The sequence below is a fragment of the Thunnus albacares genome, chromosome 10 (genome assembly GCF_914725855.1).
Source record: "Thunnus albacares chromosome 10, fThuAlb1.1, whole genome shotgun sequence".
NCBI classification, from domain to species: domain Eukaryota; kingdom Metazoa; phylum Chordata; class Actinopteri; order Scombriformes; family Scombridae; genus Thunnus; species Thunnus albacares.
The window spans coordinates 12,067,114-12,090,697 of record NC_058115.1 but is presented as its reverse complement, the minus strand read 5'-3'; the positions used below and the strand labels follow the sequence as shown (position 1 = coordinate 12,090,697).

At 41.2% G+C, this 23,584-nt stretch overlaps 4 protein-coding genes across 13 annotated transcripts in view; 1 reads left to right on the top strand and 3 right to left on the bottom strand.

Annotated features, from left to right (window-relative positions):
- pdlim7 (PDZ and LIM domain 7) overlaps positions 1-7,694 on the bottom strand; it is a 37,391-nt gene extending 29,697 nt beyond the window's left edge. Inside the window, exons 1-3 of one of the 4 annotated variants that reach the window (XM_044363552.1) lie at positions 7,606-7,694; positions 4,296-4,586; positions 1,737-1,835 (exon numbers count right to left, since the gene is read on the bottom strand). In XM_044363552.1, the coding sequence (XP_044219487.1) occupies positions 1,737-1,835; positions 4,296-4,325 (129 nt within the window). In that variant the 5' untranslated portion in view covers positions 4,326-4,586; positions 7,606-7,694. The other 3 variants (XM_044363554.1, XM_044363555.1, XM_044363553.1) reach the window with 3 other exon arrangements.
- Positions 7,628-12,469, top strand: cltb (clathrin, light chain B). Of its 3 annotated transcripts, none has more exons than XM_044363556.1 (6): positions 7,628-8,056; positions 8,670-8,716; positions 9,438-9,555; positions 9,800-9,911; positions 10,893-10,946; positions 11,350-12,469. In XM_044363556.1, the coding sequence occupies exons 1-6, from the start codon at positions 7,891-7,893 to the stop codon at positions 11,519-11,521; spliced, it is 669 nt and encodes a 222-aa protein (XP_044219491.1). In that variant the 5' UTR covers positions 7,628-7,890; the 3' UTR covers positions 11,522-12,469. The 3 variants fall into 3 exon arrangements, with proteins under 3 accessions (XP_044219491.1, XP_044219492.1, XP_044219493.1); XM_044363557.1 differs by lacking the exon at positions 10,893-10,946 and adding an exon at positions 10,439-10,459; XM_044363558.1 differs by lacking the exon at positions 10,893-10,946.
- A 562-nt stretch (positions 12,470-13,031) lies between these two features.
- Positions 13,032-14,702, bottom strand: higd2a (HIG1 hypoxia inducible domain family, member 2A). Its single transcript, XM_044363559.1, has 2 exons — positions 14,439-14,702; positions 13,032-13,556 (listed from the first exon to the last, which is right to left on the bottom strand). Exons 1-2 carry the CDS (start codon positions 14,623-14,625, stop codon positions 13,390-13,392), a joined length of 354 nt encoding a protein of 117 aa, XP_044219494.1. The 5' UTR covers positions 14,626-14,702; the 3' UTR covers positions 13,032-13,389.
- Positions 14,703-16,482: 1,780 nt separating this feature from the next.
- Positions 16,483-23,584, bottom strand: part of ankhd1 (ankyrin repeat and KH domain containing 1) — a 32,133-nt gene continuing 25,031 nt past the window's right edge. For all 5 annotated transcript variants that reach the window (XM_044364470.1, XM_044364472.1, XM_044364471.1 and 2 more), the window contains exons 28-39: positions 23,402-23,570; positions 23,070-23,269; positions 22,573-22,925; positions 22,140-22,292; positions 21,833-21,982; positions 19,219-20,779; positions 18,852-19,041; positions 18,387-18,512; positions 17,857-18,108; positions 17,498-17,682; positions 17,242-17,409; positions 16,483-17,115 (exon numbers count right to left, since the gene is read on the bottom strand). In XM_044364470.1, the coding sequence (XP_044220405.1) occupies positions 17,056-17,115; positions 17,242-17,409; positions 17,498-17,682; positions 17,857-18,108; positions 18,387-18,512; positions 18,852-19,041; positions 19,219-20,779; positions 21,833-21,982; positions 22,140-22,292; positions 22,573-22,925; positions 23,070-23,269; positions 23,402-23,570 (3,567 nt within the window). In that variant the 3' untranslated portion in view covers positions 16,483-17,055. The remainder of the gene's footprint in view (positions 17,116-17,241; positions 17,410-17,497; positions 17,683-17,856; positions 18,109-18,386; positions 18,513-18,851; positions 19,042-19,218; positions 20,780-21,832; positions 21,983-22,139; positions 22,293-22,572; positions 22,926-23,069; positions 23,270-23,401; positions 23,571-23,584) is intronic.

Sequence of the window (23,584 nt, the reverse complement as noted above, 5' to 3'; positions counted from 1 at the left end):
TATTTTATGACAATTGCGAGAGAGGGAGAGATAGAGAGAGAGAGAGAGAGAGCCAACAGTGCCTGAGAAGCAAGGGGAGAAAACCTGTCACATCTTTATAACTCTTGTACCCTGAGGCCTGGTGAACTGCTAGAACAAGACACAGATATTAGCCACTGACCAGTCGTTAAGGCTCCAGTCTTAGTAGTGGTGCTATTTGTTTTTCCCAGAATGGGAGCCATTATCAATCTTACACCAAGCTGCTTAGACTAACTTGGGTCTAACGAAATTTATGAATGTATAGAAGCAGAGAGGCTGGTGGGGAGAGACTTTGGACTACAGAAAATGTAAACCATATTTCTGTCAGCAAGGGAGGAAAAAAAAAAACAAACAAGAAAAAAACAGCATGCGTAATGTACCTGGATTGTAGAGAAACTGGCCTCCTGCACCGGCTGATTAGTCAAGATAATACAACTACTACTGACTCATCCACTGACATTCATCCTACAGTATGCTTTGCCTGTCTAGACTGAGTAAACACCAATATCCCACCAAATATCACAGTTTTTTTGGTGGTGGGGGGGGGGTGGCAATTCGTCAAACAAGGTTTATACATCTGTTTGGTCTTTTATGGGTGGAAGAAAATGTTTCTTGTCATGAGTCCAAGGAGAACATTCTGTTTCTGACTGCCAGAGAGTAGAGCAGATACAAGACATGTACTGACAAGGCTGGTGGTAACTGCTGCCCTCACCACAGGATTACATCAGCCCTACATACACGCCCCAATGTGATGCCACTTACAACATAGTGCAGACTCTATGGGCTGTACTACAGAAGCAACACAATAGTGCATCATTTGATGGTTTTCTCTACGTGACTTTTTTGAAAACTGCTAAGAAACAAAAAAGCTTAAACAAAGCTTAGTCATGTGTTTAAATGACTGCGACTATGTGGAATAACCTTGTGAAGACTGACCCATATATATAAATTGCCTATTAACTCCCAGTTATCTCCGATATAGAAAACTGGACTAAAATATTAGACAAAAATTGATGAATTCATAAATTCATTTATAGATCCCTCCAGCCTCTAAGGTAGCAATATAACAATGCCATTGGAAAATGAGTGTGTAATAGAGTGCCAGATCTGTGTGCGCAATAGCTGGCAGCAATGTTGGAATGATTTTGTGTGTGCGCATGCGTTTGTGTGGTTGCAAGTCTGTGTGTGTGTGTGTGTGTGTGTGTGTGTGTGTGTGTGTGTGTTTGTGAGGCAAAGCAGTGCTGCACTTATAAGGCCTGGAAAGTGGTTGCTGCTCTCTTCAACAGCAACAGCAGTTTATAGAGTATTTGAAAATTCATTCAATGAAGAGGTAGTGGCCTCTTAGTACGAAGCACTCTGAAACAAATGACAGTCCGCCCTTGTGACCAGTGAATACTGTTGATGCAATGGCATTCCACTGGATGTCGGATGAAAATCCTATTGAAAACCATTTTCTTTTTCATCACAGTCTTCAGACTGCATCTTTAGAAAAGATGAAATGCATACGCTCAAGTGGGGTCATTATGTGGTGACCAAGCTTGTATCGAACACTAACAGACTCTTGTAAATAAGCCGTGGCTCTTATATAAAAGCTTGGGGGGAAACATTAAAACAACCTGACAGAATGATCTACAAGGTGTTACAGACGTCAATGATCACAAATTCAGAGAAGTACAAAAAAAAAAAAAGCTGACTTTAGTAACAAACAGTTTTCTTACCCTTGACACGGTGAGGGGCATGCTGAAGTCCTTGCCACCCTGCAGCCTGAAGCCCCAAGGCGCTGGGCCGCTAAGGGTTACAGAGTATACGTTCATAGCCTTGAGAAAGAGAAAGGAGGAAACAGTGTCTTTATTACTTAGAAAAGGAAAAGGTCTCCAAGGCTACACATCCTCTTCTGCTTCAACCATGCAGCCTAACTCCTGGTTGTCTACAATTGTCCCTAACACACACACACACACACACACACACACACACACACACACGCACACACTTATAAAGTATATAATGTCAACTTAAGCTAATTTCATTTTTAAGAATGGCCATATTACAATAATCAGTTAAACACATCTTTTGGTAGAAATCATCAACTGGACTATTTTAATTAGGATGTTTACAAAACATACTAGAAGATACATCTGCTGGGATATGACATTACTGCATTATTCCACACACAGAGTATTAGGTTGCTATCCCTTGCGTCATAAGCTGAGGTGAGCATTCATAAAGAGGCACAATTCAGAGTGTAACAAAATACGCTAACATGCAAATGAGTAACACAGAAAACATCGCCATCATCTGTCTACTAGACGATAAGAGCAGCAGCGGCATTCAACAGTTATCAGTATTGGCAACTCATTGTAATAATGTCATAATTCCATTGTTAATGTAAATTATAATGAAACACTGGCCTGATTTCCCCACTACATACAAACCTGCTTTGACATTTTAGAATATTTTACATCATCTGTACAATAAAAAAAAAGCATCAAATAAACAACTTCACCTTCACCTTTTTATTGACATCGGATGGCATGGCACTACATAACTAGGCAATTTTAAGAACCAAAAGCAACTTGAGATGTAGGGGCTGTGTCACTTGCTAAGAGAGTTACAGCCATACCACTGACTGTACCTGCACCCTTACTCCAGCTTCTCGCTCCTCCTCCTCCTCCTCCTCAACAACACTACCAGGGTATCATTGCTCCTCATGAAACACGGCTAGTTACCCGAGATGCCACCACGCACACCTACCTTGTCCTGAAGGGCCGGCCGGTAGCCCAAACCTGAGAGAAATCTAGGGAGTCAGAAAGCTAGGACAAGCAGATTCCCTCTCTGTTGGCAAACCCTATTCTCCCCCCCCCCCCCCCCCCCGACACTGTCTGTGACACAGGCAAGCCCTAGCCTCTCCTCACTCCTCAGAGGCTATATAAGGAATGTAAAACTACACCAAACTATTTCAGCCCAACACCCACATGAGTCACAGAGAGAGGAGGGGGGGGGTGGTGGTAGAGGAGGACGGAGAGAGGTAATGTCAACTACCCCTATATTCTGGCAAAAGCCTGCTACATTAACGTCAATAGATTTTTAAAATAAGTGTACTTGTGAGGCAGCAGAACGCCCACAAAGGCTTAGGAAACTCTATGTTCCTTCTGAAGGGCATAAAGCACAGTACAACCAAAACCAGCAATTATATTTTGACATCAAGCTCTTAAGGCAACAGAAGGAGCTCACTTATAGGAGAAATGTAAACTATAATAAGAGTGTGGTTAGGTAATATAAAAAGAAATGGAAAATATAGTCTAAAATGAAGCACCCCAAATAATCTCATCCATAAAACCTGAAAAATCCTCCACTGTAACTGAAATGTAATTTGTTTTCATTTGTATTCCCGTGTGTGTGTGTGTGAGACTGATTGTCAATGCATTTTTGTCAACATATCCTAGGATTACATAAACAACTGTCTTAATTATCAAAACTTGGATTAGTTTACTGACACTTTTCTCATATTATACCTCCCAAAGAGACGTTCAGGAGCCAAGAAAAATCAATTATGAGACAGACAGCTTGAGACAATAAATGCAAAGACTCATACTGTGGGCTGCAACAGGTAATAATGGGGGTTAGATTTCACTGGTGATAACGGCACACCGCAAATGTATTATTCAGTTATTGCACGGGGATTATAATAAGACAGAGGTGCAAGAGCGTGAATGTGGATGTATTTGAGTTAATTAATACCAGCCTCTGTATCACCCCGGTGGAGCCTATGTCTGTGGCACTCATTCAAGTGACGTTGCCCCTGTTTATGGTATTGCTATTTATACTCTCCTGTGGTGTCACTGTAATATTTCTATAGAAACTAACTTGTACTTTTGATGTGTGTCGTCTCCCATCCTCGAAATATATGGAATTACACGCTTATTTCTCTTTTGGCTAACAGGCTACGCAATTATGAGCTTATACAGCTTACTTTTAATTGATTCAAGTGTGTCCAAGACAATAATTTGCAACCGGTAATTAAAGGCTGTACTGTGAAGGCTGCAGTGCAGACTTTGAAATAAACCTTCACAATAGGAGAGGAAGGAAGCTGGAGGCACGAAAACTTGACAAAGTCTCGGTAAAGTTTGCGCCGCTACGGACCGAGCAAGCCAAAACCATAAACTGAGAACAGCAGTGTGGGGGGAAAAAGTTGGCTTCACAACAAGTTAAACCACACACACACACACACACACAAAGGAATGCATTCAGAGGCTTTTTGAATAAATGAATTAGCCTACCTCTTGTCTATCCGTGTGCTCGTCAGACATCACGAGTCAAGTCTACCGGATTACAAAAAAAAAAAGAAGTCAGTCGGTAAGTAAGCAGGCTAACTTTTCGGACTTCCTTAAAGCGGACGTCAGGAAGCCACCGTGGATCCGCTTGGTGAGCAGCAGGATCATTCCCTCAAATTCTTTTTAGCAGGACTCTGTTGAAACGTCAGAAGTCACATGGGCCGCTGCTTCATTTCATACTGCCGGCTATAAACCAGGAGTGGCCGCGCTTTACTGCATCTCAGCTGTTAAACCCATCTGTCATGGAAAAAAAAAAAGTTGGCAATACACAGTTAGAGAAAAAAGAACGCAACACATTTGTAAAGGAAATCCTCAGATTCCATCGTCCAAGTTTTATAGTATTACAACAGCAGTGTTATTGTTTTATGTTCATTAAGTGGCCACAGGTGTGTGCTGAGAAAGTAATTAGGAAAGTGAGTGTAATGTGTTAACTAATGTGTTAACTACTGTCATACTCAGAGAAACGAGCTCTATACTGAATGTTTGAGTGATTACGAATTAATGCCTTTTATTATATTGTATTTAAGATGATTGTTGATATTGCATATTTATTGCTAATCATCTGTCAGTGTTGATAATTTTCTGTACTACTTTGGCAATTTATCATTGGCCACTTTATTAGGAACACCTGTGCAATCTAATGCAATCCAATACAAAAGCTCTGACATCAATTTTACTTTTATGAAGCTTATACATTTTCAGTTTTTGTTGACATTGTCAGAAGAAAAGTGTGACTAATATTTTGCCCCCTTTATGTAAGTTAATGGAGTGGACAAAATATTAGAAACACCATTCAACATAACGCACTCCAGTATACCACCACCACCACCCACTACGACCTCAGTAATAAACATAAAGTAGAAATTATCACATTTCTGATAATGTCAACAAAAACTGAATATGTATAAGCTTCGTAAAAGTAAAATTTGTGGCAGAGCTGTTGTATTGATTTGCATTAGAGGGCACAAGTATACCTAATGAAGTAGCCGGTGAGTGTAGGTTTCTGATATGTCATGCCAATAAAGCTTATTTGAATATTTAAGAGAGAGAGAGGGAGAGAGACAGACAGAGAGAGAGAGTTTTTGACTTTTAGAAACAACTTCAATAAAATGTCACTGATTCACAGGATCACTGAAACATTCAAAGAATCAGAGCAGCAGACTGTTTACAATACAAAAAATATCATTAAATATGACTTCATCATCCACCACTGAACAAATGACATCATTGTAACACCACTGACTACAAAAAATCAAAAATCAATTAGTACTCTGGCTTTTACAAGACAGATGAACACAGGGACTATTTCTGCACACAGTTTTTCTTCTATCCTTTTCTTTCTGGTGATTTATATAGTAGTAGTAATAGTAGTAGTAGTAGTAGTAGTAGTAGTAGTAGTAGTACATAATGTATATAGACAGTTTAGCTTCACCTACAATGAAATTTAAAAGTTGCCACATTGATTTTCTTGTATCCTGCTCCAAATCATAAAAGCAGTTTTAGACCACACTTCATTAAAGGGAGTAAACATACAATCTAAAACACTAAACGGTTCCCAAAGTCTTCTGCAGTCTGAAAAACAATGAAAAATGGTTTCTACCAACCCACAGAGAGGACAGTCAGAGAGGGAGAGAGAGAGAGGTGGGATGCATTAGCCTGCTTTATTTGAGTGTTATGTTTCTGTATATTTCTACTGTTTAGGGCTGCAACTAACGATTATTTTCATTAATGATTAATCTGACAATTATATTCTCTATTAATCGATTAGCTGTTTGGTTTATACAATGTCAAAAAATGGTGAAAAATGTCAATAACTGTTTCCCAAAGTCCAAGATGACGTCCTCAAATGTCTAATTTTGTCCTGACGAACAGCCCACAACCCAAAAAAGTTCAGTTTACTGTCATAGAGGACTAAAGAAACCAGAAAATATTCACATTTGAGAAGCTGTAATTGGAGAATTTGCACGTTGTTTTCTTAAAGTATGACTCCAAATGATTAATCGAATATCAAAACAGTTGGCAATTAATTCAATAGTTGACAACTAATCGACTAATTGTTGCAGCTCTACTACTCTGCTACATGTCAGAGAGAATTTTCTATTTTTTACTCAACTACACTCATCTGAAAGATAAATTACTTTACAGTTACTTTGCAATATAATCATTTGTATACAGACCGCATAATGAGCTTAAAAATATGCATTTTTATGAAATAAACTTTCCAGTCCAGTCACTTTTCTAATAAGGCACATTTTACAAAGGGTTTAAAAGTTTACAAATGGTTTTATTATTATTCATTAAATAATAGATTCTGGCTTTATACATTAATCACAGGCCATTAATAATAAAGTTGTAAAAACAAACTATTATTTAGTTGAGTGCAGTCTGTCTTTCTCTGCAAGGTGCTGTTTTACAAGATAACTTTTTTACTTTTCATAAGAAAGAATATTTTGTTCAATTTTAGTCATGTACTTTTTTCTTGAGTACACATTTGTATAAAAGACTTTAACTTTTAATGAAGTATTGTGACCTTGTGGTTTGCTACTTTTACTTGATGAAGGATCTGAAAACTACCCCTTTCACCACTATTGAAAGGTAGAGCTATATACAGACCTGTTTTCTCCCATCTTTTCTATCACATCAAAACTATCCTCAGGTTTAACTAACAAGACATTTTATCCATGAGAAATTGACAAGCATTATTTCTCCAATGAGAGAATCCCATCCACATGAGTAAACAATAGGAGTTAGGAAAGATATATATTGACATTTGTGTGATATTTAAAGAAGCCAAACATGTTGGATTTTTTTTCTCTTCTGTCAGACTTGTAGTGGAGTATTTTGACATTGTGGTATTGCAACTTTTACTTGATGAAGAATCCAAATACATCTTTCACCACTATTAAAAGATAGATCTACTAGTTCTGCCCATTCCCTCCCATCTTTTATATCCCATTAAAACTATTCCCAGGTTTAATTGGCAAAAAATACATTTTTAACCATAAGAAATTGACAAGCAGCAAGCCCCATCAACATGAGTGTTTGGAGAAGCCAAACATGTTGGTTCTTTTTTTCTTCCCTGTCTGAATAATATGAAAACATATGTATTTATTCTAAGATAGAAGTAATACCAGCTGCATTTAAAACATCACTTCAAGATACTAATGTTTTTGAAGAAATGCATCAGGAGGAGAAGTGTGTAGGCTATGAAATGGCCAGCAGATGGCAGCAAACTGCAATAAATGTTAAATGGTACCTTCAGGGTGCTGCCCTGCTCCATCATCACACTGACTGAACAAGTGGAGAAATCATGAATCATCACTGAGGGCCTGAAGTCGAAGCTTAGATTTTCTACAGCCGGTTAACTTCAGTTAATTATTTGCCCGGTTTCTAACACTAGTCCACTCGGCATAGTCTGGTTATTGGAGTGAAGCAGTTAAGTTGTTTTAACGTCGCAAAACCGGTGGCCTAATTTAACGTTAGCCGTCTGTGTGGCGTTAGCTACAAGCTTCAGTTAAACTTGTAAACACTTTTGTGAAAGATGGCTGACAACGGAGCACACCCGGCTGAGGAGGACCCAGCCGCAGCTTTCCTGGCCCAACAGGAGAGTGAGATAGCGGGGATAGAGAACGACGGAGACGGGTTTGGGGCGCTGGAGGGAGCGGACGGCCAACAGCCTCCTGAGCAGCAGCAGGAGACCAACTATGGCAAGTTTGTGACTGAGCTAATGTCAGCTAGAGCTAGCAACCCAACAAGCTAACATGACCACCGGTACTTGTAGCTAACTTACTTAGCAAACAACGGCACTGTCCATGATAACAATAGCATCTCTAGTGTTGACACACTGGGAGCTAGTGTAGTAACTCAGGCCACTTTATATTATCTTACTAGATCATAACAGATAACGTTAAACTCATACAGCTAACTTACGGCGGAGCACACCGACAACAGACGTTAGTGGCTAAACGGCAGCAATTCAACAACACATCATTCTGACGTTGTAACGCTAGAAATGACATACTGTGTTGCGTTTTACTGACACTGGTTGTGGCAAACAAGAATTTTATTTATAGTAATAACCGAGATAACAAGAATCATGTTTACTGATTATAATCTTTTAGAAAACCTGTCCTGTAACAGACAGCTGCCCGGATAACAGCAGTGGCCAAACAGGTGCTGCTGCATTTCTAACTGACTCCGACATAGTGAGTAGTTAGTGAACATAACCCAGGTGAGGAGAAAGGGTGAGAGAAGGTAACTGGGAACACTGCAAGAATCATATATTAAAAATACAGCTTTGTTTTCTTCTGACAATGTTAGACGGTTTCGAGGAGGAGCCTGCCACAGTGAACGGGGATATGTTTCAGGTGAGTTTGACAACCTAAAATGATTAGAAATCATCAGGTAAGTCTTTTGTTCTATCTCTCTATATGTCTGTGTGTGAGTCTCATTATCTCTCTCTTTCTTAAATATATTTTATTAATTTTCAAAACACATCCACTTTAAAAAGAAAACAATCTACAACAAAAAGAAAACACCAAACAGAACAAAAACAAAAAAGTTAATGATGTATTTTGTTCCAGTGGATTAAAGACAAACCCCCAACAGTAACACAGTGGTACAGAGAATTATACAAGGTTTTACCAATGGAAAGCCTCTCTGCTGGCGCATATTTCTTAAAAATCTGGCAACCAGTTTTAGTTCATTTACCATATGAAATTTGTGGATTTGTGGAGGAGTGGATTAACAAGCCCATCTCATAAAAATTGTATTGTATTGAATTGAAGTTCCCTTTTTCTTCTCTTTTTATGAATTTATCTTCTTTTTTGTCCTCTTTCACTGAAAAGTAGTGGGCTAATACTGGAATATATTAAATCTCTGTTTTTGTCTTATAGTAGTCTTATAATGGATGTTGTTAGATGGCTGTGATTCTTGATTTAGGTGCTGTTTTTTTTCTATCTCTTTATTTTTATAATGGCATTCTTGTATGTTGACATGTGCTGAACAGATTTACAATCTACAGATTTTTTTTTGTTTTTTATTAAAATAGCTTGTTTGTAACCGAGCAAATGTTTTATGTCCTGAAAGGAGTCCAATGGCCCGACAGACAGCTATGCAGCTATCGCCCAGGTTGATATTCAGAGGCAAGAGCCGGAGAGTTTACGCAAGTGGAGGGAGGAGCAGAAGACACGCCTTGAAGCATTGGGTGAGTAATGGTGTCCTCCTCTGGGAATCAGTCACACTGTGTAACACACTTCCTACTTTGTAGACGTAATGAGTCACTCTCTCATTGTCGTTTCGCTATGTATCTTTGTGCAGTTTACCTTTAAGACCAATGATACAGCTGATCTGATTGTGTCACACTTAAAGCTAATAATACATCAGTTCTTTTCCTAAATTTGATCTTCTTCTGGGGACTCTCTGAATGTGTTGCTCTCTGTCTAACAAAGACTCAGCATCTAAGGCGGCAGAGGCAGAGTGGAGAGAGAAAGCCAAAAAGGAGCTGGAGGACTGGCATGTACACCAGAACGAGCAGATGGAGAAGAACAAGGCCAACAACAGGTTAATGTCTGACATGTCTCCCGTTAACTTACAGAGGAGGAGCAGTTGGTTTAACATCCTGATGTGATCACCATACTGAACTAATTCTATTCAGACTGACAACTCAAGTGTTATAAGTTCCCTTTCATAACATACGTAAAAATCATTCAAAGTCTTATTGTTATAGTGCATGACAAGTCTATCTGAGACACTCTATGTCAACAGTATCATCAAGATTTTGTCACATTAGGTGAATTTATACATGGATATTTTGAAAACTGAACCAATGATACTGGCCTATCAAATGTTGGAGCGATATATAACAGCTGCCTGAAATAATAATAATAATAATAATAATCAGAAATGTGTGTGCTGATCAGATTTTTAGATTTATAATTTGTATAAAAGCAACCTGCTATGTTAGTGAATGTCTGCTACATAAAGAGGGTCATTTTAGTCCGGTAGCTGTCAGTGTTATACTTAATGCTTTCAAAAACTTTCCTTTTCTTGACCAAGCTAACCCGTTCTTCTCTCACACTTTCCAACAGACTCTGTCCAAGTCTGACACGGTATCACTCTGCATCTGTGGCTTTAGATTTTTGGCCAGTTTCTTCCTCTGTGTCTGTGCAAGCACTGAGAGACGATCCTCTGATGAGATATTAATGTCCAGTTAAACGCCTGGAGGAAAAAAAAAAAAAAAAAAAAAGAAACAGGAAGCTAGCTAGCTAGAAGGAATGCAAACAGAAGAAAGCAAAGCACAGTTTTCATCCACCGAAGCAGTCTGGCTGAAATACAGATGCAGTGCACTACAGCAGTACAGACTGATTGTATTTAGTCTGAAATCATTTAGTTTCATTTGCATCTCACTAGAGCTGTTTCTCAGTTGCTTACATGGTTCCTTTTTGATGCAGACCCTAACTTTTCTTTGCCTGTTGTTTGACACTGAAACTGTTCTCCTTTCTCCTTCTTTTTCCTGCTTTCTTGGTCTTGCCTGCGCACTAGGATTGCTGACAAGGCTTTCTACAAACAGCCCAACTCTGATGTTATAGGCTTTGTGTAGGTTTAGAATTCTTATGCTTTTTAATGTTGTATGCCCTACCCCAAATTATTATTAGTACATATTCACCTGACGCATGCCCCAACACTAAAAATACTGGTCTGTCTTTGAAGGCCTAAGTTGGGATATTTTTTTTTTTTTGTATTTGATTGTTACATAAACTTACGGCGGGCTGATAAGATATATATTTTCAATTTGACTCCAACAAGGGTGTGTGATTGGTAGGAAAATGCATGGTCTTACTGTGTGTCTTATGCACAGGTGCTATTCATGTGATTGAACTTTTGTGGTTGAGCGTCATGTTTGGCTCAGACGGATTTGCTGTTGTGGAAACTGTTCTGAAACACGTCTCACGATCAGGTCTCACTCACATCTTCCTCTGATCTCCCTCCCCACCTATAGAGCATCAGAGGAGGCTTTCTTGGCCGAGAGCGACGGCGACAGTCCGGGATCGGCATGGGAGAGAGTAGCCCGTCTGTGCGACTTCAATCCGAAAACCAACAAACAGGCAAAGGATGTTTCTCGAATGCGCTCTGTCCTCATCTCTCTCAAACAGACACCTCTAGTTCGCTAGAGGAGCTTTTCAGGGCGAATTTTGTTCTAGAAACATTGCCTTTTTTCAGTTTTAACCTCACGTCGCATCAGAAGAGTTTGTACGCTCCTTTTCCATAAAATACCTGGTATGTTTTATAACCTTTGAAAACTTCCCGCCTTTCCTGTTGCCTGTTATATTGAAATAATATACTTAACCTCACTCTTGTGAGAAGATGAAGGACTGCTCTATTGTTACGACATCATTTAGCTGGTCAGTTTTATCACTGCTACACTTAAGAAAATATTGTTACTGTAAGTTAATCATCTTTCCTTCCCCCTTTTAAATTATGGATCATTAGGTCAACTCTCTTGCATGCCTCTGCCAATATTTTGGATGCACAATTTTTAGTTGTTTTATAAATTTGCATATTTGGTCGATGTCAGCCACTTGCTTATTGAGCACTATTACAGATTAGATTGTAACCACTTATGCCTCTCAACAACGTAGAACCATATACACAAACACTTTGTTGTATTTATAACCCTAATTACGTATTTAAGATAGCTAACGTATTTTTTTCTCTTTCAAAATACATAAGCTTGTGGCCTTTTTGATCTTGCTCTTGCTCCAGTTTTGAGTATTCAGCCAGGTGGATTTCCCTCCCAATTAGGCAAAAATTTCAGCAAAAAGTATTCACAACCAAAGATTTCTGCTGTCATCTAAATTTTCCAGAGTTCGCATGAATTAACGGCTTGTGCGATTTCTTATTTCACTGATTGTGTTGGTACATTTCGTGCAGCATTATTCTGTTACACTTATATGTTTTTAGATTTTTTAAACAGCAATCAACAAGGTGTCAATTTCCACAGTAACGTCTACACATTGTTTCACATGTTGCCTATTTGGACATTATGAAAACTGAAAAAAAAAAAAGTGAATGTTAAAAGGGAACTGGAAAATAAAGACAATGGAGTATGATCACCTACACTTGTTTGTCCTTAAATGTTTCCCAGCTTCTGTTGCCAATCATTTTGTCCAGTTGATGTGTGAGGAGATAAAATTGTGTGTACGGCCCAGAGCCGATATCCACCCTTACATATTCTCAGGTGCACATTCCTGAAGGCTGTGCTACTGTGAAATTTGAGGTAGATACCCACAATTTACAGTTTTCAAATATTAAAAACACAAAATGGAGAGTCCAAGAAGCAAGAACAGATTCACAGGTACACAGTGAATACTGTGTCTCTTTTATTACATGATAGTGTAACTCTGATTTCTTCGCAGCAATATACCTCAGCCCAGGTAAAATGACTTCACAAAGTCCCATTCTTCATCTAATGTTTGCAGCTCTTGCTATAGGGTGGACATTGACAGTGGGCCTGTCGGTCTAAAACCTTCCTCCCATTTAGATCTATTCACCCAGGCCATTAATATAAAAACTTCACATGAAACTTATCCAGTGATTTTTCTTAATAACCTGTTAAAGTTGCACACTAAATACAATACTTGATGTGTGATGTTTCATCTGAGATACATACAGCACACACAGTTTAAAATTAAATTTTATATCTGAAGACACAGATGTGTTACACAGTGACAATACATGGGATGTATTGGAAATGAAACCCTTCAGAAGGGCACGGAGCAAGAGATATAAATCACATTTATGCCTTAAAACTGTTACAGCACAAATTGTCAAATACAGCTCGCTCATTCGCTCTGCTAACGAGCAGTTTACACTGTTCTTCCATCGTGCTAGCCTGAAGCTAAATATTTTATCATCATGACTCATTTTCCAAACAATAAATAGTGTTGGCCTTAACGTAGGTGTCTGAACAATGTTGGAAATGTATAATACATTATTCAGTTCATTCATTGGGTGGCAGTAGTGTGGGAGTGGTCCTTCTTCACTGCTTGGGTTTTAGAGCTGTCGCCAAGACACCAAAAATGATAGCAACCACGGTGAAACCTTGAGCAAAGATTCGGCCCCTCATCAACAGCTGGGACTGTCTGGTTTTCCCTTGATGGAAGGCACGGAGACCATAAATCAGCGCTCCTGCTGTTCCCACACAACCTGGAAAACAAGTAAACACAACATCTAATGTCAGTGTTTAAATATGGGAAGATGTCGGCCTAATATGCTCCAACACTGAAGGTCTGTTCCCTTCAAACGCATATAAAAACCTTGGTGGTATCTATCTAGACATGCTGAGATTTTGGGATATCTGTTGGCATCATTCATCACACAACACAATGGATGGAAATTTAATCTTGTGTGCAGTGCTTTAAGCATTGAAAAATCACTTTTTCTTCACAGGCTCACAACTGTCAGCGGTTTCAGTTAACATGAAAAAATAGCCTCAATGATAACATTGAAACTAAAGTTTAACAGACCTGTGTCATAGCAGATTAGTCAAATACAGGTGCAACTAATAACATTAATTGCTGGAACAGAACAGGGCAGTCATTGATGTTATTAAGTAGAGCTGTGCTTTTCCTACTATGACAAATGTCTGCTGTCAGAAGGAATATGAATTTGATTAGGGAACTAAAGTCACAGAAAAAGTCTGGGAGGAACCAAGTGTATAAATTAAACGAGATGTGCAACATATCTCGCAAAAGCTCAATATATACAACGTTAGAAAATGCTTTTTTTGGTCATTTGTATAAACTGACCCTTGAAAAATGTCACTCAGGGCACCGTTTTTCTACCGAGTTTTCGAACAAAGGGTCAAGCAGACACGAAAACAATAATAATACGGCTGCTATTAACTAAAATGTAAGCAAGTTGTCCATTAACAACACGAATGCTTTCTAGCTGTGACATACAAACTGGAGAATATGTTTTTCTTTAAGCTAACTTGGTAACAAACAATTCCTCGGGTAGTATGAATGAAGAGTTATTGCTGCTTGTATAACTTGACTGTGCTGCTGCTCGCAGGCTTGTGTAACTCACCTATTGGGACGAACGGGTTCTCCTTGGTCTTTCTCTTGAATTTCTCACTGAGAGTCTCATCTTTGAACCTCGGTGAAGGGTTGAATCCCTCGATAATCGGAGGCTGAGAAAAATCAAACGGGACAGCTGCTGACGGCGGTGTTTTAGGTGTTTGCTTTGGGTCCGCTGGTGTTGTAGCTGCCGCCATGCTTACCTTGGACTGCAAAAATCACATGAACCCAGGAAGTAATGAACTACACTTCCGTTATGCTTCATAATAGAGGTGATTGTATTTAAAGGACCAGTGTGTAAGATTTAAGGGGATCAATTGGCAGAAATGAAACACAATGTTCACAAGTATGTTTTAATTAGTGTATAATCCCATGGGAATAAGAATCGTTGTGTTTTCGTCATCTTAGAATGAGCGCTTTATATCTACATAGTGAGCGGGTCGCGATATTTTTTTCCTAGGATGGCGAAGTCATGACCCGCCCTACTCTGCCTCTGATTGGCTCACCCTGATATTCTTACCCTAACCCTAACCAACCCAACGAACGAAGGTGACGAGTACTAGCCAATCAGAGGCAGAGTAGGGCGGGTCATGACCTCATCACCCTAGGAAAAAAAATGGTTTGATGCATATTCAGTTGGTTGCAATCTGCAATTTCACCGCTAGATGCCACTAAATCCCACACACTGGTCCCATAAGGAATGAAAGGTACCAGTGTCATTGACTTTAATGTACCCCCCTTTTGACCTCTGTCGTCTGTTATGTATGTGTTGTGCTAAACAATTAATAAGCTTTTCTCAAAGTTTAAAAAGGTGAAATTAAATATGTTGTTTCCAAAATGTCAGTGTTGATTAAGGTGTGCTGCTCTACACATTTACAATATGGTTCCACAATAGTGAAACAGCTAGGGATATTGCCATTTCAAAGGCAGGGAAGGGGAACCATATGAATGGTCATTTATTCTTGAATAAATGCCAAATCACTATACCTGTACATGAACTGTTCTTCCAAATGAGAACTAACTACATTCTAAATATAATGTAAGCATTATTTTGTATGCACTTTATGGTGTCCTCACTATCTCCACTATTTTTGTCCATCACTTTTACCACTAAGTGGAGTATTGTGTAAAGCGGATGTTTTCAACGTGGGAGGTGGGCCTCTCTAGGGGGGCTCCAAACAGTTTCAGGGGAGGCTCAGTGAATTGAGGTGAAAAAATATTACATTAATTAAAAGGAGATCATGTAGAATAGCTTAAATGTGTGTGATTTGGTCAGAGAGATAGTTCAGAGATACAGTAATTTTGGGGAATTTTCTTCCCACTTTCCCAGAGTCAGAAACTAATAAATGTCTTCAGACTTTTTTTAATGTATTTGGTGTAGTCTGATGTTATACAGCAATATTAGGTTATCTTGGCTCAAATGTTGAGTGTCCATGGGATCAAATAACAATAGCGATCCCATAGGCATCCAGAAACTGTGTGAAACTTAGCAGGTAAACTAAGGAGGGGGTCAGGGGTCCCCTTTTTCCAAGCTTTGTCTGAGGGGAGGCCCACAGTCTCAGATTTTGAAAACCCCTGGTGTAAAGTTTAATGTGCCAGTCACCATTGAATCTCAAATATAGCATGCAGAGTTGTGTCATTTTGGTTAGAAACATGTTTTTCTCAAATTCACCCCAAATAAGAAAGAACATTTGCTGTACTGTGTATATGAAGCACCTTCTTTAGCTTTTGTATTTGGTCTTAAGTCAAATTTCACCAACACACGTATCCTGTTCAATGACACCCTCCAGCTTTGTCATTGTCAATTAAAAATAAACCAAAAAAAAAAAAGATGGTTCTCTAAGGTCAATTTGAAACCATAGAGACAGGTCTCAAGATTGCACAAGGACTCTGGCTGTGAAGATGACAATTACGAGATGACGCCCAGAAGAGCCAGAAATACACATAAAATCATTAAATGAACTTTGTACTAGTTCTTGATGTCTGTTGAAGCATTAGATAAATGTTCGATCCAAACACGACAACAAAGAACTGTGTTTCACAAAACACACAAATACTTTTCAATCTTTTTATTGAATATTAAGGTAAATATTTCACATTAATACAGGCTACATAAAGTAGAGCCACTATACGACATGAAATTTACTCTCATTTTAACCCTTTTTAGTATGTAAACAATTATACATGTATTTACCACTCTAAAAGGTTCTGATTTCTCTTTCTCTTTAGGTAATCATCATCTAGTTCTGGGCCAAGTTTAAATAGCTACTTCATGTTGAGCCCCCTGCAGCCCAAGAACGGTGTATGTGGGTTTAAGTCAAAATCGCTAAACTACGCAGAGAATGGATCCTGTTGAACAGGTGATCGCGCATGTTTGTTTGCATCATTGGGACACTGATAACAGCTCTCGCCCAGTTTCCTCTTTCCTTGTTTTGAGATAGGCACATCAAAGAATGGTGTCGACTTCCAATTCTTCAACCCCTGCTCTGCACTCTCAGGTCTCTACTAAAGTTAACATGTTGTACTTTTTCTTTTTTTCTTTGTCTTAATCGGTCATATTTGTCAGTTGGTATGTCATGTTTGCGCTGTGGGTCATGCTGTGTGCGTTTGATTGCTGTGGACGCCGTCTAGTTGACGTGGTTCAGGTGCACATTGCCCACATGAGGTGCCCAGGTACCAGGCCACACCTGAAGGGAGAGAGGAGCAAGATGTGTTAACACAAATCAAGTCAAATATTATATCTGACTGTTATATATAATATATAGTTAAACTCTAAGCATATGATTGGACAATATAATAAAAGAGGACATTACCTGCTGTTGTGGGTCTGAGTTATCTGCATTGTTTGGGACCACTTTGATAATGGGGCTCCATGCGGGGTCACCTGCGTGCAAACCATTGTACATCGGTCCCCCCGGTCCCTCTGCCATGGGAGGATGAGGGGGCATCATGGTTCCTCCATACATTGACATAGGCATTCCCTGTACAGACAATGACAGAGAACTGGTTATAAAGAGCACATAATAGGTACGGGGTTAAATCTTGTACACAGCTATGGCTTTGTGTTACCTTTGGGAAGTCCATGTAACTGTTGGGCATATGCTGCGGCTGGTGGTAGTTGTTAGCAGGGTTTGCGATGCCTGTGTCGTCCTGCTCCATGGGCTGGTGCTGAGAGAAGGCTGACTGCTCTGCCTGCAGCTGAGGGTGCATCATGTGGCTGCTCATCAGTGGCTGGGACCAACCAGACATGGCCTCTGTATGAAGACACACAAGAGGTTATAGCCTCATCAATGGATATAAAAGTAGCAGATTGAGATGAGTGGTTGAAATCATGTTTAAATTGCGCTTATTAAATCCCTGTTGATGCTATTTTATTCATTTCATCAATTTTAACAAACAAAAACAAAATGCCAAAACAAAGTTCTCACCTGAAGCACTGCCAACACCAAATGACCATATGCCTCCCTGTCCAACAGATGCCGTGTAGCTGGTGGTGAGGAGAGGTGGGTTGACTGAACCCGTCTGCCTGATCCTTGCCAGCCGCTCTGTGCCGATGGGTGGGGGAACCTTCCGGTCCTGCTGCGAGGAGCTGCCTGGCTTAGGCTGGGGAGGCGGGGCCACGGCTGAAGTGGAAAGGGTGGAGGATGACACTGTAGAGGGAGGCGGTACAGGAGACTCACCTGGTAGAGAAGAGACAGTATAGCAGGAATAGCGTGAGCAGTGGATCAGATTTCTCAAAAGATTCATTTGCACAGTGCCTTAAAAACTGCACACTGCTTTACAAAACAAGAATGAGAGCAGATATGTCAAACATGGATTGAAGGGTTTCAGAAGACAAAAAACAATGTTAAAAGAAGAGTTAGAAAAATGTTACTCTACATAAAATATGTTAATGATAATTTCAGTCTGAAAAGTTGGAAGAAAATCACAACAAAACAAAAGGTTTTGTGGCTAATACCTGATGTGGATGCACTCCAGGGATGAGGGGAAAAGTGCTGTCTGCTGAATGAGGGCGTGCCAACTGCTGTATGACCGTGCAGATACACTGGACTGCCAGAGATACTGGTGGCATAGCTGGTCAACGCTGTGGGTGGAAACAAATTGAAGAGAGAGTTCAATATAAAGCAGATAAAGCAAACTGTACCTCAAAAAATTTTACCGTGCAAGTAAATACAAGGCCGAATGTCGAGGCATTTTGTTTGATTATGCCAGACTTACTGTAGATGTCCTGTACTGTAGACTCTGTCTAAAATTTCAGTTTAACTTTTTTCACACACATTTGATTTTATTATAATTTGTTGCATATATTCTTTCACACTACCTGCCTTTTTTAGAATACTTTAACGACAGTCTATTTAATGTTGGGGTTAAATAAATAAACAAAATAATCATGTATAAACTAAAAAAAGGAAATCAGTCGTACCGATGGGGCTGTTGACCATCCTCTGGGAGGCAGAACGGTAGCCAGGGGCTTTGGAACTGTCTGGAGGAGGTGGGGGCATCATATTCTCCATCTGGCCCATACTCATGTAGGCTGGTGGGGCTGAGTACGACTGCTCTGGAGGCGAGCGAGCAGGCAGATGGCATGCACCCCACACCTGATTATTTCCCACCTGCAAGGTGAGCACAATTGACAGCGACCAAATGATAAGTGATGTGTGTAAACATACTTGCACATAGTGTCCCCTTGATTTTCCTAGCATGACTTATGCATAATATGGTGACTGCAGCTCAAAATCTAAATGTGATGTCAGGCCCATCTTTACATTGCAGAGGTCACTTCATCTCACCTGGTTATTATTATCAAAGATGCTGCTGAAATTGAAGAGGCCTGCAGGACCGAAGTTGGGGGGTATCTGCTGAGGCTTGCCTGCATTGGCCACATGCTGCATCTGGGAACCGTTCATCATCCCCAGGTTAGCAGAGACCTGAAGGGAGCCCTGAGCCTGGGCTTGAGCTTGGGCTTGGGCCTGTGGAGGCAAACTTGTGGGCTGAGACGTCTGGTTTTGGGTCTGTTTAGGGGGTTCTTGCTGAGCGTTGAAGGGCACAAACATAGATTGTTGTTGTGTCTGCTGCTGCTGTTGCTGCTCAGGAAGGGAATAGTAAGGCCCTGGTGGCTGCATACGATGGGAGACTCTGGGCGCTGGGGCTGAGAAGTGGGGTACAGTGTTGTTGGGGTGTGCAACATTGTGTGAGAGGACAGGAGGAGGTACTGAGGGGAGATGGGTGCTGGGCTGCGGGTTGAGGAGGGGTGGTGGTGCCTCTGTGGACGGTACAGAGGAGGGAGGGGGAGGTAACTGCTGCCGAGGCTCTGGTTTGGGAGGTAAAGCCATGGCAGGGGCAGTGAAACCCACAGAGTTGATGCTCTCACTGACAGAAGCAGGCTGATTCTCTACAGGTAGAGAGGGCTTGTCTTTTCCAGGAGGGGCAACGGCAGTGGGCTCCGTTTTAGTTGGCTGGAGGGGGGGCTGTGAGATGGGTCCGACTGAGTGCTGAAGGGCATTAGCGGTGGTTGTAGTGGAACTGTGATGTGCAGGGGACCCTGTGCCTCGTACTGCATTGCTGCCACTAGTAGCAGTGGCAGCAACAGACACAGGGGTGACACCGGCGGGCTTGGGGTCAGGGGCGAAGAGCTGTTTTCTGACGGAGGAAGGGGTGGGGACACTCGGCTGGGGATTGTATGGGGTGGGATTAGGGGTATGAGGCGAGGCTGCTGCTGACGATGTATTAGGAGCACTGGTGGTGGTGGTGGTGGTGGTCGTGACTGGGGCTCCTGAGCTGGCTGTGTTGCTGTGCTCACTTTGGGTCGAGTTGGACCTGGCCTGGCCTGCAGTGCTGTTGGTTCCTCCGTTGTGTTTGGGGGAGCTGCTAGCACTGCCGGGGCTCACAGGTCGCACAGGGAAGGGTCCCCAGGTGCTGGCGGCAGGAGAGAAGGTGCCACCAAACTGGGCCATGGGTAGACGAGGGTGTCTGATCTGGTGCATGGTCTGAGCAGCCAGTAAAGCCAGCTGGGGGTGGGCGTACGCCAGAGGCAGAGACACTGGGAAAGGCTGTCTGACGTTTGATGACAACCCCTTCCCAATCTTTCCCCCTGCCTGAGAGGAGGACGAAGACGAGGATGAAGAGGGCTGGAACGAGACGCCTGTTGAGGTGACCAACGAGCTCAGGGCCTTTGGCCCAGTGGTTGAACCGCTGGTGGCCCCTGTGGTACTGGGGAAGGAAGTTGCGGTCGTTTTAGAGCCTGGGGCTCTAATGTGATTCCGGGGGATCAGATCCTCAAGCTCTTTGGCTGGGTCTTGGATTAGAGCGTTGATCAGCTGGACTGCATACCTTGTAGACTCTGTGCCTCCTCTGCAATAACAAAGGACACTTTGTTCAGAAGACTATAACCTTTTGTTAAAGTGTAACAAATCAAAAGTGATGACATAATTAACTCCCATGAAGTTTTATGACAGACCAAAGTGCTTGAAAGTGCTTGATGATTGAAATTTGAAATTGCTATTCAGCGTTTCTCAAAGTAATTTTATAAAAACTACACAGAGCACAACCAAAAAAAAGTTAGTGATGAAGTTTGAGTATGGTCCCTTTTCTGGTCCTCAGTTTTGGGTAGGTTGCACTGCAGTTAAAAGCTTTTACTTGATCAAAAGCCAGTTTCTCCAGTGGACTGTAGCAGATGCAGTTATTAAACCTGCTGCTGGTGTCTACAGTTTTAGCTCTTCTATCACTGGTACATCATTGTTCTCATGCAATGAGCCTTTTTTAATGTTTCTAGTTTCTTAGTGCACTGGAAATGATTCAATCTATGTATTAGCAACAACAAAAATGTGTGTTTACTGTTTTTACCATTACAATGTGGACCAACATGCAGGCACCACATCCACCATGCTGAGACCAGACTTTTTTTTTTTTTTGGTCATACCAGTGTGACTGGAATCCAGCTGGCCTGATCAACATTTGATTTAAGTCTGCTGTGTGTGTGGAGCTGAGTCTACCTCCCCTATCTACCATATTTGTAATGAAAGAGACAAAATTTTCTGTGTGAAAATTTTAACCAAACCTTACAGGCCTTAAGAGTGCTGATCACTTTAGTTATGCAGATTTTTTATATTTTCTTCAGTTTTAGTGTATATGATACTGATATGGTGATGACCCGGACATCAGATTTACTGCCAAAAAGAGTTATCTAATTATAATGAGATATTAAGAGGATAAAAAGTATTATCTCCTCAATTCTATTTATATCGAACCTAGTGTCCAGATATTTTAAACCAAGTTGTTAAGACTGTTGCATTGTGGGAATGAATGACATGATCCAAAAGGGACTGACATGTTTTATGAATCTAACCATCTGTTATTCTCCAGCTGCAGTGGTGTTTACAGACCACCAGAGGGCATCAATTTTACCTTATGGTGATCATCCTCTCCCCGTTCTTGTCCTTCTGTTTGTCCACGTCGATGTGAGCTCCAGTCACGTCCTGGATGGCTGTGATGTTGCAGCCTCCTCGGCCCATGATCCTGGACACAACGGAGGCTGGCACAGACAGCTTCTTTGATCTTCAAAAGAAGCAGTGAAATGTCATTATATGTCCCCGCAAAGACAAATGCAGATTTATTAGCTGTGTATGTAAGCTATGCATATGTTCAGGATGTATATAATAAACTAAATCAATTTCCATGTAGACATTTTAAAATGATTAATTGAACCACTGACCTCCTGACCACCTCCTTCCAACCTTCTTCTCTCTTCTGGCCTCTCTTGGGGCTTGTGAGGCTGAGCTTACTGTTGGGTGAAGTGACGGGAAGAGCCATGGTCTTGAATGGAGAGGGCAGGGAGTTGGAGGTTGAGTCGCTCGTGTCCAGAGCTCTGTGACAAAACCGGCAAAGCTTACGTTAAATTGGATCACCAGAATGAAGATAAAATCTGGTTATGTCATGTTGGTTGACACCTGAATTACATTTTGAAATAAGCTAGCAGTTGACATGAAAATATGTCTGCAATTTAACAAAATTTACTGCCAATAGTCCACCCATAAAAAACATTTTTAAAGCTCTGCTTGTTCTACCTAGGTGTGCAGCTACACACACACACACACACACACAGACATTTCACATGACATATATGTTCTGCTCCATCAGGGACTCACTTTTGCGTTGGTTTTGAGATGGAGACTGTGACTTTGTTGTCCACCTTGCCTTCAGTCAGAGGCTGAGGACAGTGTCTTTTCTCTGGGCCAGGCAGATGGGCCTGGGCCGCTCCTGAAGAGGGGACTGAAGAAGAGGAGGAGGAGGAAGAGGAGGAGGAGGAGGAGGCGGATGAGGTGAGGTCAGGGAGGTAGTTGAGCTCCTGACTCTTGCCCCCGCTGCTGCTGCTCTCACTGGCACAGTCGGTGCTATCCAAGGGGTCGGAATCGCTGTTACCACCAGTCACTCCCCCGCCCCCACCCCGTGGCTCACCATGGATCTTGTTCTTGTCAGCCTTGTGCTGTGCTAGTGCAACCTAACAAAAAAGAAGCATAGACAGATGTAAACATAATGAGCTTTTTTCATAGATAAAAAGTACTTCTAGTCTGGATATGAAATCTTTGCACATTGAGAATCATCAAAGACAAACACTACACCCCTCAAAAGAATTAGTGCTCACCTGCGGATCCTGTAATATGATGGGTTCATTAGGCGAAGAGTCCTTGGTCTTGTTCTTTTTGTTCTTGCGATTGGTGCTTGGGGTAGTGGCCACGCTTGCTCGCTTCTTACCAAAAGCTGTAGTGAAAGTGGTGGAAGTGGCAGATATACCAATGGTGGTGGTGGTAGTTGCACTGGGAGGCTCAATAGGAACCTCTGATTCTGAGGGGGGAAAAAATAAGTTGAATTGAGACAGGAACAGTTACCAAAGACTTAATTCAAGTACAATACAACTTTAAGTCTTGAAAACTCTTTAAAGTCTCCAATCTTAGAGCAAAAGTCATAAAAAGTTACCATCAGCTGAATCTTCCTTCTGCTCCTGCATGTCAGAGGACTCCTCCTTAGTTTTCTGCCCTTCCTCTTCCTCCTGCTTCCTCTTCTGCTCCTCCTTCTTCTTCTTGCGTTTCTCCTTGCGCTTCTCACGCTTGGCAGCCAGGGCCTGTTTCTTGCTCTCCTCCCGAGACTGTGAACATCACA